Below are 21,187 nucleotides of genomic sequence, written 5' to 3' on the forward strand. Positions count from 1 at the left end.
TAAATTTCTGTTTCTCCTCTCATCTAACCTCCTTTCTGCATTAGCTGATAAGAGGAGAGACATTAGAGATATGAAACATTAAGAAGAAAATGTAAACCAATTCTCCAGAGTCAAAGAGGGAAAGGAGCAGGGCAGACCAGAACTGTCGGGGCCACTGACAGTCGTCGTCATGAACTCACGTAGGGCACTTAAGATACTGAAGATGCTCCAGCATGTCTGGGTACATGGGCAAAGAGATGCAGAGCTGGCTGCCAATAGGACTGGTGAATTGTGGCAAATATGGAGCAGTAAGGGGGATGAACAGGATTGCCAATGTGGTCTGCAATAAAGGAATTATAACCAGTGGGCATGGGGCTAAGAGGGGGTGAGATGTTAGAGTGAAGGGTGAATGCAGGGTGGGCACAGCCAGGGGCACTGTAAAAATGACCAGGTCAGGAAACTAGTCATTTCAGGGAGTTTGAAGAATTTGAGTTGGGCATATACCATGCATGTAGGGAGCTACTGGTCAGATAATGTTGGAAAACTTGGGGTTCTAAAGCTGTAACAAGGAGGGAGAGCAGACAGCGTGGATATATGGTACAGCCTCCGAAGGAAGTAGACAGCTATGCAGAAGACGGGGGAAGTAATGTGGAACAACTGATAGGGTGAAGAATGATGCTTTCCTCCGCGGCAAGGCTCCATGGCAGGAAAGGTTTGCAGCAGAAACATGACTGAGAGGAGCAAGTGAAGGGGGTATTCTGAGAGGCAGTTCACAAGCTAGGCACTTGAACCAAGAGAAATGCTACCCCACAGCTGTGGGTCTGAGATCAAGTACAGCTATGTTTCCTCAGAAACGTGTCTAGGAACATCCTCTGTCGTGTCTTCTAGATCCCAAAGGCTACCAGCAGTCCCTGGTGCTCCTTGTCGTATCTTCTAGATCCCAAAGGCTACCAGCAGTCCCTGGTGCTCCTTGTCGTGTCTTCTAGATCCCAAAGGCTACCAGCAGTCCCTGGTGCTCCTTTGGCTCCAGATGCTGCACTCTGATCTCGGCCTCTATTGTCACACAGGGTTCACCCTGTGTGTCTCTGTCTCTGTTTTCTGAGGACACTAGCCACATTGGATTCAGGGCTCCACCCTCTTCCCCTGTAAGACCTTATCTGATAATTACATTTGCAATGCCTGCATTCAAAAAAGGCCACTTCTGGGCGTGTTGAAGGTGAGGACTCAAACAAATCTTCCTGAGAGCAGCAACTCAGCCCCTAATAGAGGTGGAGAAGAAGAATATATAGCTTTTCTGGAATGTATTTGTTATTTTAAGTCTCTCAATTATTTGTTCAGCTCAGTAAATAAGACTTGGAATCCAAGTGTTTTACAAATTCTCATTACAAAGTGTATGACAGCCAAACAGACAAAAGGAATGTGCACACGGACATGAGTGAAAAGTCATGGGACACAGGACGAGCTACTGATGTGGGATGATGGCTTCAAACCAACAGGGAGAGCCCACTGCTCTGAAGGGAAGCACCAGCTTCTGGTCGCGCCCTGCAGAGCGCCTTTGCACTAGTCTTAGAGTCTCACTGCTTCAAAACGTCAAACCAGCTAAAGTTCACAAGCCCACAGTTCCGAGGGGAGAATAGCTTGAAATAATGTGATGTTAAAACACTCATCAGCATCAATCTACATGAGAAGTAGAAAAAAACAGGATCTCCTGAGTAAATTGGGAGCTTGGGAGTGTGGAGATCATGGGAGAGGGTTGAAGGGGAGTGGGGAGGAAGAACAATAAAATCCACTCATCAGTGAGACAATGTCTTATCATGACATACAGACAGGAAGGTGGGGCGGACTCTCCTTTGGGTTTTTAATCAAAACAGGACACCACTCATTCCAGATCTCAACCACCTAATTGTGTGTGGATGCATACGATGAAGGCCAAAGGTCAACCTTAGTTAGACTCTTTCCTGGTTGTGCTCTATCTTAACAGGATTTTGTCACTGTCCTGAAGCTCCCTGTTAGGCCAGGTTGGTCAGCCAGTGAGGCTTGGGGTGTGCCTTCCTGACACTGAGATTACAAGTGTGCATCTTCATCTCCTGCTTCTTACATGGGTTCTGGGGCTCACACTCGAGTCCTCAGGCTTGCCCCCCACCCCAGTTCTTCTTGACTGTTACAGGAATAAGGCTTCCACATTTGGTAAGGTACAAGACCTAGGTTATTCAGCCTATTATTGCTAGGCTAGGTGCTAGGTGCTATACCTGCCCCGTGACCTCAGAATAGCCTGCAATTTGTACCTGCAATGGGCTCAGGTAAGTTCCTCTTGGGATGCCAGATCTTGGTCAAAAATACTAATGGATAATTTCAGTTCCTCACATCTAACGCGCTGGTAGGCATGCAACAACTCATTTCTTTGGAAGGAATGCAAATAATTTGACTCCTGCCCATTCTGAATTGCAGGAGCCTATATGAATGAGGTTCATCCTGCTGAGGGAAGTTTTGACTTGACTCTTCTGACCTTGGCAGAGTGGAGCCGGCATTTCAGAAGGCAAGGTGAGGCTGTGGCTTATTACTTTGAAGGTAATGGTTTTCATGAAAGATGCAGAATCCAACTGTTTGATAGTATATCTAGCCTTTTCTCCTCCCTACACAGCTGGTAAGGAATGAAGTTCCTCACTCTATTACTCTAATTGAATTTCAACTTGGGTAATTATACTATAATTAAATAAATTTTCCCCATAGTTTTAATTCACTGACAAATAGTGCTAGTCAAACGGCTTCATTTCATTCCCAGACACGCATCCCCACTACATTTCTGTGATAAGTGGAGTGATTTATATTTGGAAGATGTGTGTGGAAAAACTGCACAGTTCATAAAATATTTTAGGTATCATTTATGATTACATATGCTTTGCTCAGCATGAGATAACATTAATTTCTATTATAATCTTTCATCTAATTTCTCATATGCTTAGTGCCAAAGGAAATAAGACAGTTAATTAGCATTTCTCGTTTCCAGACTTCTGCTGGGTTACTCAGTGGCCTGTATCTACTTGTAGTGTTGACCTTTCCCCTATGGCATGTTTTGTTGTCCTTAGGAGGCAGGCTGCATTAGGAGTTTCTGCTTTCCATTTTACAAATGGGACCATTGTGGTAGTATTCCCAGGGTTATGGAGAGAGTTGTAGCAAACACCAGCTTTGGGGTCTCAGCTGCCTTAGGTCTCCTAGCTCGAGGTCCTCTTTCTCAAAAACCAACCAACACCGGGTCACTATTAATCACTTAGCTTTACAAGAAAAAAATGACAAGCAGTACATATGTAACTCAGGCCATAGGTCACTGGTTTATGATAATTAATGATTTATCCAGGAGCAGGAGGCCTAATTACTAGGACCAGATGCTGTCCTTGGACTGCAAGGCTGTGGGATTTTCTGAGTCTCAGGGTTAATACTCTGGGCTCCGCTGGGAGGGGGCTCAAATGGGTCGCCAAGTTATACAGAAGAATTCAGTTTTCAGTGTTCTTCTAAAGACTGACCTTGAAGGTCTGAAGAAGGCTTGTGTGTGGGGGGGGGGGAGGCCATTTTTCTCTCACGGTGCTAGGATACAAACACAGGAAAGGCCTTGTGCATCTAGGAAAGCCATCTACTCCCAGCCACATCTGTAGTCCAGGAGATGGCAGTTAATAAAATACATCAATAAAAGATATGGAAGGCATTATGAAAATACTCACGAAAAGCAGCAGTAGCAGCGGTGTTACAACAATGCCCTGAAAGAAATGAAAGACAGAATGGTCACTTGTCGGCCTAGAAAGCATACTTCTCCCCCCATTTTGGTGGGAACGCTGGTCATTTCACTCCTGTTTAACAAACTGAGAAGAGAAAGATGGCTCTCCCACCATCAATTAATTTCATTTTAATGGTTACTTATATTAGACAACATTAAAGTTACAACCACCCAATTCTCCTTACTTCCGTTCAAATCTAAATCCGCTTTCCTGTTTCTAACGTCCCACATGGGTGGAACCTGAAGGTTGGCAAATCTTCTCATTCAAGGCCTTCGGCTCTAGCTTGGTAAAGTGTCCCTTTCTGAGAGAAGACAGGTGGTTTAGTCCCAGGTGGGGTCCTCTCCTGAGCAAAGACCATGTCGGCTGTGATGAATGAGGTGTCGTGATTTTGTAATGTGAACTGATCTCCCCTAGGAAATGAGCTGCGATCTCAAAACTCATTTCAGTTGATTAGACTCTGTCTCCATGGTGGAAGGGAAGTCTTTCATCTAATCCAGCCACACAGGACCACCTCCGTCCCTCTGCCTCCCCCAGGCAGAAATGAGCAAAAGATTTGTTTTCTTCCATGACAGGGAACAGTTTGAGGCTCTTGTCAGTGAGGGAGGATACAAGCTTTTAGCTTGCTTTAAAGGTATCCATTTGAGTTGGGAATCAACACGACAGGCTTCACTTGAGAGAGCAGATGACAATGTGTCTGAGTTCTTCCTCTATTTCTCAGCCTCATTGGGATTTACATAAAGAAAAGCACTTCATATTTTTAATAATGCACTGTTTGAGACTTTGTGAGAAAGAAAAGGGGACAGAGAAACCAAGGGCTGTCGTTTTCACCCATCAACAGTCCTTCTGTCTTTAGTCTTTGCTCTCACTACACAGTTGTGAATACGGCATAAGAACGTACACTATGTGAACAACAATGGCAATGACTTTTTAGATTACACTCATGTGAATATCCTTATATAGACTAGTTTACTACTGACTAATAGAATGGATATTGTTTATTATGCAAACTTAAACAAGTGTCAAAAGGGAGCAGAGCAGTTTAATCTAAGGGTCATACTTTTAATCTCTGCATTACAGCACATATTGTGGCTTGTGAATTCCACGGTTTTCTATGAAGCAGGTCTCACTAGCACATTTTGGAGGGTGAAATGTGGCAAGCCAAAATAATTTTAACTTAGAAAGGCTATTGCCCAAGGCTGAGTGTGGACTGCAAAGGCAGAATGCTTAGTCTTGCAGGCACAAGGCTCTGATTAATAATAATAATAATGCAGAATAAAGACTACTATACTTTATTCTTACATTTATTTTGTGTGTGCACGTGCACGTACCTGCTACAAGGCATGTGTGAAGGTCTTATAAAAGCCCATTCTCTTCTTCCACCACGTGGGTCCCGGGGCTCAAATTCAGGCCAAAAAGTGTTGGCAGCAGTGCCTTACCTATTAAGCTATCTCACAGGCCTGAAAGGCTACTTTGTTTTAGTGGTTTGGAATATATTTAGAATTTGGGTGGAGTTCCAAGCTTTACAAAGTAATGTAAAAGTGAGCCACTTAGCTGCATGACAATATTTAGAAATGTTTATCAAACATCCACTTACACACCTGCTCTGCTCCTTCATGGCCGGTCAAGGGTGAATCCAACATAGCTCCCATACTTCAGTAGCTATAGTCTAGTTGGGCATGTTGGTCTAAAGACAAGTTCAATAAAAAGTGAGCTGTAAAGCTAAATATTCTGATGTGAGAGACATAGAGTGAAGGAGAGGGTGACTGTTTACCTTTGGGGGATTTTATGGTAGAAGAGATACTGAGGTTGGAGAATTACCAGGAAGTGATCTGGTAGAAAGAAGGGCGAGCTCAGGAAGGGGGGGTACTCTACAGCCATGAGAAGCTGAGCAGAGAAGCACAGAAACGTGAACAGAGCACACAGAGACAGTTCACCAAGTCCTCCAAGTCCTGCGGCCCTATGAGCAACAGCAAGCTACCCAGGTATAATGAGTTAATAGTTTAGCACATGGAATGTAGATTTGAATTGGCTTAGAACCTAACTAGTTTTTATCTTTATCCATTAATTCACTTTAACGCCAACAAATGACAACAGAAGCTTGCATTATGTTAACTGTTTTGTCACCAGCTTAGGAGCACTCACTGCTGAGAAACACGCACGACATCTGTGATGGGATAAGAAATTTTACGTAGGAGGAAGGTTGAGCACGTCACTCTGGTGACGTGTGTCTTGTACTAGAGTTGCCAGCGTCCTGGTGTTCACATATCACAATATTCTTCCTGGCGGCCATTTCAGTTTTCTTTACAATAACCAGTTGCCAACAGGATCAGTAAGAATATGAGTCCTACGATGCTATTTTGTTTATAGCAATTCATGTATGTTTTCAAACTGGCTCTCCCCTATGAGGTTACACTGTAGCTCTCCTCTCCACAAGGTCACATAGCAAAGATGGCGAAAGTTCGGCATGAGCCAGCACCACCCAACTCCACACTCACTGGTCACCTGAAGGCAGATCTCCCTACCAGCATCACTTTCTGTGGAACTCCACCCACGTGGAGCAGTTGCTGAGGGCCTCTCAGAGATGACCTCATTCCAGAAGACAGAGCACAGTTATCTGCAGGGTTCTCTGGGCAGATATTTCAAATATGCAGTAACCTATACAACAGCTTCTCTGCTTCTACCAAGAACTAACAACATTTAGTCCTGAGATATTAAAAATTTGCTGGATAGGATGCACTTTGTAATTCAAGTTTAAATATTCCTCATTATTTTTTAATAAGTGTGGTTCAACTTCATTAACTACGACTGGATTATTAGGCAACGCTGAACCCTCTTTTTCAGTTTTATTAGGAACTGAGTCATCTCCAATGCCATCGGCTGTGATATGAGCACTATTAAGTTTGGGTGAAGTCATCTAATTTATTACTAAATGTATAACAGTCCATATTTAGTAAGTACTCATGTCAGATATTGTGCTGAGGACTTTATGTTTATTACAAAATCCTCACAACCACCCTATGAGTTCTGCACTATAATTATCCTCACATACAAGGTAAGGGGCTGAACCTTGAACATGGGAAGGAAAGTGTGGAGGACACTTGATTCCCTAACTTTAGAACCCAGACTTTTGAATGATGATCATACAGCCTTCAGGGGCCTGAAAGATGGCTCGGGGTAAGGTGTTTGCTGTTGGATGATGCAGGTCTCATGATGCAGATGATGCATACCTGGAGCCGTATAAAGGTAGAAGAAAACAACTGACTCCAAGGACGTTGTCCCGACTTCCTGATGTTCACCGTGGCAAGTCCCTCTCCCCCATCTCTCTCTCTCTCACAATCATAAATATATTAAATTAAAAATCTTTATAGTAAATATTAAGGCATTTCTTTGGCGTTCTATTTTAAGGGTTAAATCAGAGAAGAACTTAAACTCAGTATGTCTTTTGATGACATGAACTGAACTACAAAGCGAGCCACTGTGCGGTGTGGCTGACACAGCTCTGTAAAGCTCAGGTTCTGCAAATATCAGTGTAACAGTGGGGAGTGAACGCACTCAAAACATGATAGCAACGAATATTAAAAGCTAGAAAGTCAAATAAACATGGGTTTACAAAAGTCTCACTTTAATTTTTCTCCTTTCTCTTTCCGAAGTAACTCCTCTACTGCGAAAAGCCAAAGCACTTCCAACAGAAGACCCCTTTAAAGGTCAAGGTAAAGCCACCTGTCTCCTGCAGCTGTTGTCATGAAAGCCTTCTGCTGCAACACCTAGAGAACTCAAGCTATGGAAGTGGTGGCTTTCACTGTCTCCTGGAAGACTTCCCGAACATCCATTTACCCTGGTGACGTGAGTCACTGAGTCAACATATGCTAATGACCACAGTGGAAAGGGAAGAGAGGGTCAAGTCTGTTGCTGTCATCCAGCCACTCACCAATGAACAAGGAAACCGCGGAAAAGCAAGAGCATTGCAACACGCCTTTCTCAGCAGTGGAACTCATTCATAAAAAGCAAAACTGAAGTGAACTTCTCATCCTACTTTTAACAGAAAAAAATCATGAAGAGGTTTTACTATTACAGCTACAGTGATCTTACAGTTACTGAAGTCTGAGGTCAGTCCCTAGTCTCCTACTGCATAACTTGACTACACAGAATGACAGGAAGTCAGCTTTGCAAAAGATTTTGGGATCACTTGGTCTAGTCCTCCCTGTCTACCTCCTGTACATCCTTACAAGAAATGTGAGGGGAGTGGCTGTGTCTTGGCCAAGGGACCTCCAATCTCAGATAGTACTTGCTCTTCCCAATCAATGGCCCTGACTAAAGGTCCAATATGAGGGAAAACACTTTCTCTTTTATTCTTTTTTGTTTGTTTGTTTTTTGAGACAGGATTTCTTGATATAACAACCTTAGTTGTTCTGGAACTCATTCTGTAGACCAGACTGGCCTCTGCCTCCCGAGTGCTAAGATTAAAGGTGTGCACCACTAGGCCAAGGTGGGAAACCCCAAACCATCAACATTGCTGTCTGTCATTCTTTGCAGCAATTCCGGGTAAGGCCCACCTTTCCTCCTTGCCATGGCCTTTTAACTGACTCATGCATGGTGTAATGAGACCCCTAGCCTCTTTAGCTCTTTCCTCTGGTGATACTTTGGTAGTAATGCTTCTGTTAGCATTAAGTCCCCCTATAGTCTCAAAGTCTTTGGTTCCTACTACTCTTTGCCCTAGGCTGGTTTTGAACCGTCTTCTAAATGTACCCTCACCAAAATGTAATCAGAGATGGATGGATAATAGAAATGTACTGATTTGTAGAAATGAGACAGAAAGGGAGCATCTGTCCTTGCAGTGTGGAGCTGGAACCCACTGATCAACCCAATGATTCTACAGCTACCTTGGTGGACACTGACCAAACAAAGGATTCTATAGTTACCTGGGCGGACACTGGCCAACCCAAGGATTCTATAGTTACCTGGGCGGACACTGGCCAACCCAAGGATTCTATAGTTACCTGGGCGGACACTGACCAACTAAAGGGTTCTACAGTTACCTGGGCGGACACTGGCCAACCCAAGGATTCTACAGTTATCTGGGCGCACACTGACCAACCCAAGGGTTCTACAGCTACCTGGGCGCACACTGACCAACCCAAGGATTCTATAGTTACCTGGGCGGACACTGGCCAACCCAAGGATTCTATAGTTACCTGGGCGGACACTGACCGACCCAAGGGTTCTACAGCTACCTGGGCGGACACTGACCAACCCAAGGATTCTACAGCTACCTGGGTAGATAATGGACAACCCAATGATTCTACAGCTACCTTGGCGGACACTGACCAACCTAAGGATTCTACAGCTACCTGGGCAGACAATGGACAACCCAAGGATTCCACAGCTACCTAGGTAGACACTGGCCAACCCAAGGATTCCACAACTACCTGGGTGGACACTGACCAACCTAAGGATTTTACAGCTACCTGGGCAGACAATGGACAATATAAGGATTTCACAGCTACCTGGGCAGACAATGGACAATATAAGGATTTCACAGCTACCTGGGCAGACAATGGACAATCTAAGGATTCCACAGCTACCTGGGCAGACAATGGACAACCTAAGGATTCTACAGCTACTAGGCCAGACAGACCTTTCTTTCTTTGACTCCTAATTACCATAATTTAGTGACCTGACTATTGAAATTATACCTGCCGTGAGTGAGAAGGAAACACGAAGCACACAACAAACTTGCTTAGGAGTTTTATTAGATGGGGTGTGTACAGACCTGGTGAAGTCAGTGTGCAGAGAAAGACGAAGATGGTGTGTCCAGATTTTAAAAGCTGCCTAGCACATGCGCACAGGGGGTTGATATGGCTATGTCATACGCACATGATGAGACTCACGCATGCACACAAAAGCTTAGCTGAGTCATGATGTAATCCACGACATACATGAGTCATGCAGGGCCCTTAAAAGCATTAGGCACTTTTGCCTGAGGGCTTGTCTGCACATACATGGCCCCCAGAACCCAGAAGTGTCAGTCTTACGTGGCTGAAATCATTACAACTATGAAACACATGTTAATTTATACAAATGATTTGTTTTGTAGTAGGGAAAAAATGGCCCTAAAGTTTATTGTTTTATTGCCCTATAATTAAAAACTAACCAGTTCTGTCTATAATGTAAATATATTTAATATGTTTTTCTGGTGGCCTATATATATATATATATATATATATAAATGTCTGTCACCTTGGCAGTCATTTAACATGTGCTGATGCCTCATTATCCTTGAGAGTGAGTGTCCAGCCTATTTGCTCCGTATGCGTGAGGAAGTCATGCTGTCAACTTTTTGAAAATTAAACGTTAGCAATACTCTTCTTTTATTCATACATTTGTGCAAATATTAACTTTAAAAAGTTAACAACAATGATTCATACAACTCTGTACCTTTTGCCTTGTGGCTAACATACAAAAGGTATGTTAAAACGCTAGGAAAAGTTCATCCTTCAGGAACAAGGTTATGGCAAGACAGTTAATTTCTAGTTAACAAATTTCAAAGCATTAGGTTACAAAAGGATGGTATGGGTAGTTCTGAAGATACCTAAATTTAAACAAAATTGGCAGGATACGCAGTCAACAATATATGATAACACAAACATCGACGGCAAAGTGCATGAGTTCTGTGTGTATCTGTAATCATAACACTAAGACAGTGAGGCCAGCTGGGGCTAAATGAGATTCTGCCCCCCCAACCCAACAAACCCCTTAATGAAATTACAATGACAATGGTTATCACACAGCCCAAGAACAATATACTAGCTGTGTGAGGCTGCAAACCAACAACAAACGACACAAACACAGCCATGGCTTCCGAGTGCTCAGAGACCAGAGACAAGCAACTATAATAATGGGATAAACACACAAAACAAAAATCTCAGAGAGTGCTGAAAGGGCTCAGGTGGGGCCAAGAAGGGAATGGAGACGAGCCCGCAGAAACTCAAACTGAGGAGCACAGTGGGCTGTGCAGTGGGAAGGATGGACTTGAACACCCAAAGACACAGACTGGTCTAGTAATTAATCCATCACGGAGTCTGGGCTCCGTATCAGCGATGGGATACCACAAGAAGAGCCTGTGCAGCCATGAGTGGGACAGGAATCTGTGGTGATGGTGTGGTGATGGTGTGGTGACGGCGAGGTGACAGGTTAGAAGAGAGTAAAGCAGGGGGCTGAAGTGGAGGAAACCTGCCGCACTCTGGGCAGAATCTGATATGAGCTAAGGGGATGGGGTTTTGAGAAGGAGACAAAGAGAAGACAAATGATGGGGGATGTCCCTGAAGATGGATGGACGAATCAGTTCGCTGAGTGCAAGGACAAGGACAGGGAGGACAGTAGGTAATTCCTTAGTTTTCTGTGCTAGGTGATGCTTGACCAAACAGGGCACCACTGAGCCAAGTACTCAGCTGAAGTGGCCTTGGAGTTAAATGATCTTATTTTACTTGGGCAAGAAAAGTGTGAGGAGTCCATGAGGCCCTGCGCTGGAGATGCAGCAGGTGGCTACACGGGCCTGAAGCTGACTGCTGGGGCAGGAGAGCGGACACAACGGACTGCATCCCCAGCACACGGTTGGGCCCTGCAGCAGAGGAAAGGCACAGGTAGAGAATACAGAATGTAGGCTGAAGCACTGCATTGAAAGACTAGTGAGACAATTAAACAGGAAGGGAATAAGGGACCAAAGGAGGAGGCAGAAGGACAGAGTTTGGCCAACTCTTTAAAGAGCCAAAACTCCTGGGTCAGAGGCCAAGGCATTTGTCACTCAGTACACCACGGAAGCAGGCATTTGTGCCCTCCCCCTGGCTCCCATGTCCAGCAGGAGATGCAGCGCTCAGGCTGATGCCTGCATGGGACATGGGATGGATTCTAGGAAAGAATACTCTCAAATAGGGAGTAAGCATCTTTTCTAATGGGGAGAGGAAGGCCAGTCCTTTCTCCTTGGGGAGATTCAAATCAAACAGGCTTGAAAAGGTCATGAACATGGGAGAGGGCTGCATCTGTGCTCCATAAATACTAAAACACAAGATAGAGCTGTCTTCCAACAGATGAAGTACCCAGGAACTTAGTCAACACTGGGTCAATTAAACACACAAGTTACCAAGCTTGCTATCACTTTCTTCAAACATAATCATGGGGCTAATAACCTCAGACAGGAAAAGGACAACCAGATAATCACTTTGCAATGACCAAAAAAAAAAAAAAAAAAAAAAAAAGTTCCTCGAAGACAACAATGATTTTGGACACTATCATTGACATAAAGTAAGATTCTGGCCAATGAACTGGTGTCCAACTCACAATTTCCTCTTTCCTTTTTAAGATGGACAAATCCACTAAGTGTCCTTTTGAAATCTAGGCCCTTGATAGTCTGGAATGTGGTCTCAGAACTGGCAGCAGCAGACTATTGCCCAGACCAATTATTTCATAATCTTCATTTTGGCAGTGTCCCTGGGCAGTCTGCAGGTGAGGTTGTGAATGAGAGTGGATTTAGAACCTAGAGCAGAAGAGTGTTGGGCAGATAATTATCTGACTCTGCGCTGCTGGAATCACTCCACTTGGCTGCCATACCTGGAAACCAGCCAGGGATGACAACAGGTAAATAAACAGGAATGGCCACAGGTACCCTGCGGGCGATGACTGGCAGATCTCTCTGCTTTAGTGTGCTCTGAACTAACAACTGTATTTCACAAGAGAGAGAGAGAGAGAGAGAGAGAGAGAGAGAGAGAGAGAGAGAGAGAGAGAGAGAAGGGCAACAGGCTATTCTCTCTAATAACCTGGCTCTCAGTGCAGCTGTGCCGACCCCTGGAGTATCATGGCACATTCCTCTGTAATTCCTTATCGGCCACTACAGGATTAACTGTAGTGCTAATTTAATCTTGCTCTGGATGGACATCAAATGGCTTGCTAGCGTGCACATGATCCATGTTCTTCCTTCTTTGATGTGCACAGTGACGTCTACACAAATCCGGGAGTAGATCCTGCCCATTTTCTGCTGTCTGCAGGACTTGTGAGGGATGGTGATGCAGCAATCACAAACGGCAGTTTTCTCAGTACTTGCTAAGGTCATCTGTCTGAGTCAGCAGAGCCTGCTTATCTTGACAACTTCCTTTTCCAACATTAACTTCAGTATTTCTGATCCAAAGATGGCCCTCTTTGCTAAGGCAATGGAGAAAAGGACCGGTGGGGAGTGAGGATAAAAATGTTGAACTGGACGAACTGAATTTGGGGTCCTAATATTCAGAGTTGCAAAGCAGATAAAGGACAAACACAAAAAGGAAAAAACATGTAGATTACTATCACTGGCACAACAGATGTTAAAGATGAAAAACAGTGTCAAAATATATGATTTCTCTTTTGGCAGATTTATTTGCTTGTTTTTGTCTTTTTTTTTTTTTTGACATGTGATCCAACTTGCTATGTAATCAAGGTTGGCCTTGAACACCTGATCTTCCTGTGTCCACCCCCTTAGTGTGGGAATTACAGATATATGCCACCTAAGTTTGACTATCTTTTTGCTTTTAAAGTAAATAATTAATCTTACTCTCTGGCTATGGAAACTCACCATCCTGTATTAAATAGTTAGCTGCTAACTTGGTTTTTTCTATGCAGATTAAGAGTGACAATTAATGCCCACAGCAAGATTTCTGTGTTTTCCAAGAAATTCCATGTAAATCTTCCGCTTGTTTACAGATTTAAAACACAACAAGGAAACCTGAAGAAGTATCTTAAAATTCTTATCTATATGCAACAGGCCTAGAGACAACAGAAGGAAATAGAGTGAAGGGTTGGTTTCTGGGACTACACTATGAAGACACAGGCTTCTGGGACTAAGGTAAGATCTTAGTGTCAAAGGATCATTTTGGTCCACAGGTCTCCTCTGTGGGCACAGCTGCAATCGAGGGTCTGTAGTATGGCTTTCCCTGGGACGATGAAAACACTCTGTCCATTATTAGTATAAAAACACTATGCACAAGCAGCACACCTACCTAATGTCAGGAGGTTGAGTCCACACACACAACCCAATGGGTGGCCAAAGCTCACCTAACTGGAACATATCCATAGGAAGGTGTGGAGCTTTTACTTTAGATTCACTGCCTTAGGGGTGTCTTAGTTTGGGTTTCTATTGCTGTGAAGCGACACCATGGCTATAGCAACTCTTCTAAAAGAAAACATTTAACTGGGATGGCTTACAGTTTCAGAGATTTAGTCCAGTATCATCATGGCAGGACATGGTGGTATGCAGGCAGACACCTGGTGCAAAGTCACTTTTACATTAGCAATAACGAGTCACCTGACACATAACAGATGCTTGTTGAGTATGTATGCTAAGCTATTTTATGCTTTTTGTACACATAACTCATGTAGTCCTTAAATACACTTATGACAAAGCATTGTTACAATTTTCATTTTACAGACAAGAAAACAGAAGTAGACAGGAGAATTATACAGAAATTTAAGAGGGAAGGGTGGGGTGGGGTGGGAACACTACCATTATGTGTTTGTCTACATCCTGATTAAGAGTTTTCTGAGGACTTAGGGAAATGGAGGACTTCAGAAATGATCAATACCTCCAAGCTGCAGTGTTAGTGGAAGCACAAGAACCAGCAAGGGAACCACAGCCCACGCCCATATGTGCTCAGGTAAGCACTGAAGAGCAGTTCGCGTCCAGAAAGCCCAAAGGTCATTGCCTGAGGTGTTACTGGATATAGGTACACAAGCAAAAAGAAAAGGTATGTGGGGCATTACAACAACCTAGAAACAGGGACTGTTGAAGAGCATAACCTTACAATAGGCGCTCTCTTCTGTCTGCCTGCTTAAAACAACAACAACAACAACAACAAAACAAAATAAAACAAACAGCTGGGCAGGTGTGGTGCATGCCTTTAATCCTAGCACTCAGGAGGGAGAAACAGGCAGATATCTGTGAGTTCGAGGCTAATCTGATCTACAGAGTGAGCTCCAGGACAGTAAGGAGATACCCTGTCTCAAACAAACAAACAAACAACAAACAACTCCATAAAACAAAGCCAGCCCCAGTGCTAATACAGCAAGGGAAGAACACGTTACAAAGTTCACAAAAAGCAGGTATGTGCAAGGTAGAAACTAGGGCAGAACGAGGGCCAATGAGAAAAGAAACAGAGGCAATGAAATGACCAGTGAAGAATCTGGGCCCTGGGGATTTCAATTCAGGCCTCTAGGTGTTTGGGGTGGGGGGAAGCTTTCTAGAATAACAAGGCATCGCAAATAACAGTTTAATCAAAACTACGGTTCAGATTTATTCCACAGCTTTAATCTAAACATATAGACAGAAAGCAGACATCCATTCATATGAAATGAATGGGCGTGGCAAGGGTCCACCCCTACTGCATGTGTCTAAAGGACTGTACACTCTGCTGCGGGTACTAATGTACTGGTCAACACCAAGTATGAGCCAGACAAGGTGAGCAGAACATCTGCATCCCATCTGCCTTGTCTCATGCATCAGTAGTCTGATTTATTACATTCTTCATAATATTTCTTAATCAGACCTGCCCCCAGCATAGAAAACTAGCTCTCAATGTTGTCTCTCACAGAGGCTCCAGTCCAGAAAAGATGAATTAACCACTCCTAAAGATATATGCACCTTCTTTGAGTATCAGTGGTCCTTGGCCTCTCCTCCTGTGAGCATCAGTGGTCCCTGGCCTCTCCTCCTGTGAGCACCAGTGGTCCCTGGCCTCTCCTCCTGTGAGCATCAGTGGTCCCTGGCCTCTCCTCCTGTGAGCACCAGTGGTCCCTGGCCTCTCCTCCTGTGAGCACCAGTGGTCCCTGGCCTCTCCTCCTGTGAGCACCAGTGGTCCCTGGCCTCTCCTCCTGTGAGCACCAGTGGTCCCTGGCCTCTCCTCCTGTGAGCATCAGTGGTCCTCGGCCTTCCCTCCTGTGAGCATCAGTGGTCTTCGGCCCTTCCTCCTGTGAGCATCAGTGGTTCCCGGTCTCTCCTCCTGTGAGCATCAGTGATACCCAGCCTTTCCTCCTGTGAGCACCAGTGGTCCCCAGTCTCTCCTCCTGTGAGCACCAGTGGTCCCCAGTCTCTCCTCCTGTGAGCATCAGTGGTCCTCGAGCTTTACTCTTGTTAGCATCAGTGATCCTCGGCCTTTCAACCTGTGAGCATCAGTGATCCTCGGCTCTCCTCCTGTGAGCATTAGTGGTCCCCAGTCTCTCCTCCTGTGAGCATCAGTGGTCCTCGGCTCTCCTCCTGTGAGCATTAGTGGTCTCCAGCCTTTCTTTCCCACCACAAGGCAAAGAGAGGTAGAATTCCTGTATCAGGTTGCCTTTTCAAAGTCTACTTCCCTACTGGCCTTCCACCATCAGTGTCAGTTAGGAATTAGTTTCTACTTTAGTAACATATGATTTAAAACTGAGTATCAGCGGCTGGGAAAGGAAACAACCCTGGAGTGGACACAACTTACACATGGTTCTTGGATTCCAAACCTCTGGGTACTGCTAGCCAAAGCCACATGAACAGGAAACAGGAGGGAAAGTTGGGACTGGGCCAGCAGACAGTAACTTCTAATAAGTGGACCTGGCCATTTGATGACCACGGAGTTCTTGGTTTACAGTGCTGAACAGTGAGATCCCTGTTGGAGCTGGAAAGCATCCTCACACAAGTCTGAAAACCTAAGTCCGCGTCTTCAGGGCCAAGAAAGTAGAGAACAGTAGCACAGCTTCGTAATCTCAGAACCTCTAGGTGAGGTGGGAAGCTCAGGAGCCAGTTAGCATGATGAACATAGCAGCGAATCACAGAAAAACAAAACAAAACCTGTCTCCAAACAACATGCAAGGAGAGGACTGACAGCTGAAGTTGTCCTCTGACTGCCACATGTGCAGTATGGTATAAGTGACACACACACACACACACACACACACACACACCCCAACATGTCCAAATTTTACTGTTAGGAAAATGCAAAAAAGTTGTAGAAAAAAGTACTAGATTTTTATTGCTGAATTCCTCAGTTAAATGGTAAAAACAATACTGACTCATTTTGCAAAATTATATACAGCAAATTCCCCTTAATGTTTCAGTTAAAACTTATAGTTACTTCTGGGTCTTAATTAAATAGCAAGCTTTGTAAATAATGAAAAACAATTTGGAGCAGAAATAGCTGTATTTATAATCACACCATATATTTATTGATTTTGTGTGTGTGTGTGTGTGTGTGTGTGTGTGTGTGTGTGTGTACACATATTCGCATATGTAGGTCATAGGACAGCTTTCTGGAATTGGGTCTCTCCTATGGTGCCTGAGGCAGGGTCTCTCCATGGTAGCTGCCCAGAGAACTTCTAGAACTTCTATCTCTGTCTCCTATTTTGGCTTAGGAGTGCTGGGATTATAGGTATGCCCCACTGTGCCTAGTTTTGGATGTGGCTCCAGAGATTACATTCAAGTGTAATCAAGTGCCTGGCTTGCAAGGCTAGCCTGACCACTGAGTCTGCTCGCCAGGTATTTGTTTCTGTTACTGCTTGGTTGTATTCTAAGGCAGGGTCTTTTCACACAGCTGAGCTTGGGCTCAAATTTAATCTTTCAGCTTCTGCCTACCAAGGACTGATGTTACTACAGCTGGTTAGGTTTTTATCCTTAAATGTATTCTGATAAATATTTCCATATCTTTGGATCTTAAAAGTACCAAAGAGTAAGAAATGAACAACAGAAAAATTTTAAAAAATTTTAACTAAATCTTTAAGGAAAATGAAAAATCTGAGTCAACATAATTTTTCTAGTTCCCCAGTAGAGGGCAACTTCTACACACTTTGACAGTTTAGAAGAAAGAAAAAAAAGGAAGGAAGGAAGGAAGGAAGGAAGGAAGGAAGGAAGGAAGGAAGGAAGGAAATACCCCCCCCCAAACTACAAACTCCAAATACACACACATCAAACAGTAAGAACCAAGAGACATTTAAAGTAAAACACAATGGTTCATTAAATATACTTATTTCTACTAGCAGCTATAAAATATCACTTATAGGATTTAACTAATTAGCTGAACACATCTAATGAACAATTAGTATGATGATCAATATGAGCATAACTGCAAGACCTCTAACCATAGTTCATATAGCAGAGATGTCAGTAACTGGAACATAAGAGGAAAATAGAATACTGTTCTAATGACCCATTTTGACTGAATTTTGGTGTGCCTGATTTATAGAAGAATCTCAAGCGTTTATGTTTTCAATAACAAAAAGAAAACTGAACAGGCTCAAACATTTGACAGGTGTGACTGTTTCTGATATTATTAATTATAATTTAATTCTTATAGTGCTCATGTATTAATGACAGCAGGCATACAGACATAACTGCATAGGTAGCCTGAGTAAAATCCCACTGTACACTCACTATGTTGTGCTCTATCCAGCAGCTGGACACAATGCCACATGTTTTCATTTGGTCCTTCATTTAACACTTTGCCTTTTTTAAAAAAATAAAAAAGTGTATGTATATTTGGTATGTGTTGACATGCATGTGGGTATGCATGTATGTTCACACATGTGTGGGTATATGTGTATGGATGAACATATGCATGTGTGCACATGGAAGCCAGAAGATGATACTGGGTGTCTTACTGAATTGCTTTCCACCTAATTGACTGAAGCAGGCCCGGGGCTGGCCCAAAGCTCATAGATTATGGCTACTCCAGCTAGCCAGCATGTCCTGGAATCCCTGTCTCTGTTTCCCAAGTGCTGGGATTAGAAGTATCCACCATGCCAGCCTAGGTCTTATGTGGCTTCTGGATATTTCAATTCTGACGCTCACACTTGCAGGGTAAGCGCCCTGAGACATCTACTCCCAGCCCCTCATTCAACACTTTCTTACTGAGTGCTTACAATGCGGCAGACACCATTTTGGAAGTTAATACAGATTGACAAAATCCTCCGCATTCTCAGAGTTTATGTGCTATGTAGTAAAGCGCTGTGCGCGCGCACACACACACACACACACACACACACACTCCTGCAACATATAATAACGTCTTCTAAAATGATAAGCATACAACGCACACAGTTACCTAGCTCCTAAAACCAGTGCTTTCAATATGGATGACAACTACAAGGAAAACTGAATTTTTTCATAATTTAATACTGCCCTTGTGCAAGCAAGATACTGCAGGAATCCCAGCAGGAAAGGAAAGCTAAAAGGATGGGAAAAAAAAGATTTTCTAGTAACCCACTAAAGTGAGAGACAAAGAAGTAAAGTGCTTCTAGGGACCCCTTCCGGGGACACAGAGCACGTCAGTGTCCAGTGCTATCCGCGAGTGCTGCAGGGGTGAGGACACAACTCCTGCCGTCACAGCACTCACCTGGCTGTGCGCACAGCCCTTGCCTCTGCTTGTTCCCATGAATGCCAGGAGTTCTTCCCCAAAGACAGTATGAGCACATTACATTCTCTTATTTAACTTATTTTACTGTTTTTTTAAACACAAAAGTTATTTTAATCCATCTCTGACTCCTCTTGATTCTAACATAAAAATTAGTTATATAATTTTGCTTGAAATAGATAAGTTCTATGGTATATGGTGTTGGTTGGTTTGATATTTGAAGTGAGATTTGCGAACTTCAGAAGCAGCCAGGGAATATGACCTTTGACTGATTAGATTGGCACACAGTTAAAAGAAAAAGCGTTTTCACTGGACAGAGAAGCCACCAATAACTTCATCAGTTCACACACAGCACGACAATCTCCTAACAAGAGTTTCCTGTGGAAATACTAATTGGAATACTGATCATTTTTTAAGTCAGGAACTTTTATAACAAATATATTGTACAACCATCATTTATTTTTCATCTGAAATTTCCAGTTGCAGAAGTAAGACCCTTGTATCATTGCGTTTGTAACACTGCTTAAACCACACATTTGCTTTCATGTCATATTTGATTTTAAATGAACTTTTAAATTTATAAATATTATGCAAAGGAAAACCCATGGCACTAGGTGGCGCTGTGGGACCTTGCAGGGCAAAGGAACACAGGAAAATGTGTGCTAGACAAATTATTATGGCTGATTATGTGCATTTAAATGCAGATGAAATATTATGTGTGTACAGTCCAACGCCACTCTCATAATAGGAACAGCACAGCGCTGAAGCAAGCTCCACAGAAGCCTTCCAGGAAGACACACCCTCACTTGAAATCCCTTGTTCTAATCTAGGATCCTTAACATTTTTTTCTCATATAACAAATGCATTTTTGAAGCATATTTCTTAATCAACCATTATTTTTATTTACTTTAAAGATAGCTCTTATTTAAGAGTAAAAGCATTTTCATTAAATACTAAAGCGAATCAATAATTATGTATTTTTGCCAAAGGATTTTTCTCTACGATAGTTTCTCAGGTCACAGTGCACACTAATTCTGGGCTGCTTGTGGCTGAGCTGCTGGTCTGGATGTAGCTGCCGGTTCATCAAGGTGAACGTAGGAATTAGACAGTGGCGGGAAGAAGATTAAGACCTGGGCACTACATATGCTCAAATCCAGAGAGCACACACGTGTCCCACACTTCTGTGAGAGCTGAGAAGAGCACCAGCTGCCTTCTTCATGTGGCCTGCAGGCAGCTCATCCATGCCTGCTCACTGAATCCAACAGGCCCTTCCCCTCCCCAGCCATTTACCTGAGTGAGGAATCTCACAGATAATTTAGGTCAGATGAAGGAGTGCAAGTTACCTGACATCTGTTGACACAGTTTTATTATGCAAGTCTGTCCCTCCTTAAAGAACAAAGGCTACTAGTGCCATGGAAGGCAAAACCTAGAGCTCAAAAGTATGAATTGTCTAAGATGAGCTATGGCTCACAAATTCCAAAACTAAAATACTTATAGAACAGACAGGAATGTCTGACTACTGTAAATTTTAAAAGTATAAAATTTATCCTCATGAGGATGGAGCTTAATGTTAAAGGTGCACGGTACGTATGATTAAAAGCAATGAAAATGAATTTTTAACATAGTTAACAAAGTTTGTGCTCACGAATGTTGTTTTTCAAGTCTGTCAAGGAAGGGCACCCAGCTCCGCTGTAAGTCAATCAATACCTAGGCCAGCGTCAGCTGCCTTCAGAAAGCCCTTCTGTGCCATCTAGGAAAGTAATAGAAAGTCGTGTCGTTCCTGAACTTTCAAAGAACTCTCACCAGTCAGGTCTGGAAAAATAAACGATGTACAGGATAGCTATGCCGTGGCACAGGAAGCTAACTGAGCAGCCACAAGCCACACATGGATTCAGTTCACCTGAGCACCCAAGGCAAAAAGATAAGGGAATTTCAAACACCATGTTGTCTAAACATAGGTGTCTCTGTAAACATTAGGAAACATCAAGAATTTTGAGAGCATTTGATGGATTCGGGTGTGCGTGAAAAGAGAAAGGTAGAGACAGACTAGCG

The 21,187-nt window shown here is 43.4% G+C and overlaps 1 protein-coding gene across 6 annotated transcripts in view; it reads right to left on the reverse strand.

The window, feature by feature from the left end:
* Slc10a7 (solute carrier family 10 member 7) overlaps positions 1–21,187 on the reverse strand; it is a 228,397-nt gene that overhangs the window by 65,788 nt on the left and 141,422 nt on the right. For all 6 annotated transcript variants that reach the window (XM_087900556.1, XM_087900553.1, XM_087900555.1 and 3 more), the window contains one exon: positions 3,696–3,731. In XM_087900556.1, the coding sequence (XP_087756682.1) occupies positions 3,696–3,731 (36 nt within the window). The remainder of the gene's footprint in view (positions 1–3,695; positions 3,732–21,187) is intronic.

This window comes from Myodes glareolus, chromosome 22, assembly GCF_982192425.1.
Source record: "Myodes glareolus chromosome 22, mMyoGla1.1, whole genome shotgun sequence".
Classification (NCBI taxonomy): Eukaryota; Metazoa; Chordata; class Mammalia; order Rodentia; family Cricetidae; genus Myodes; species Myodes glareolus.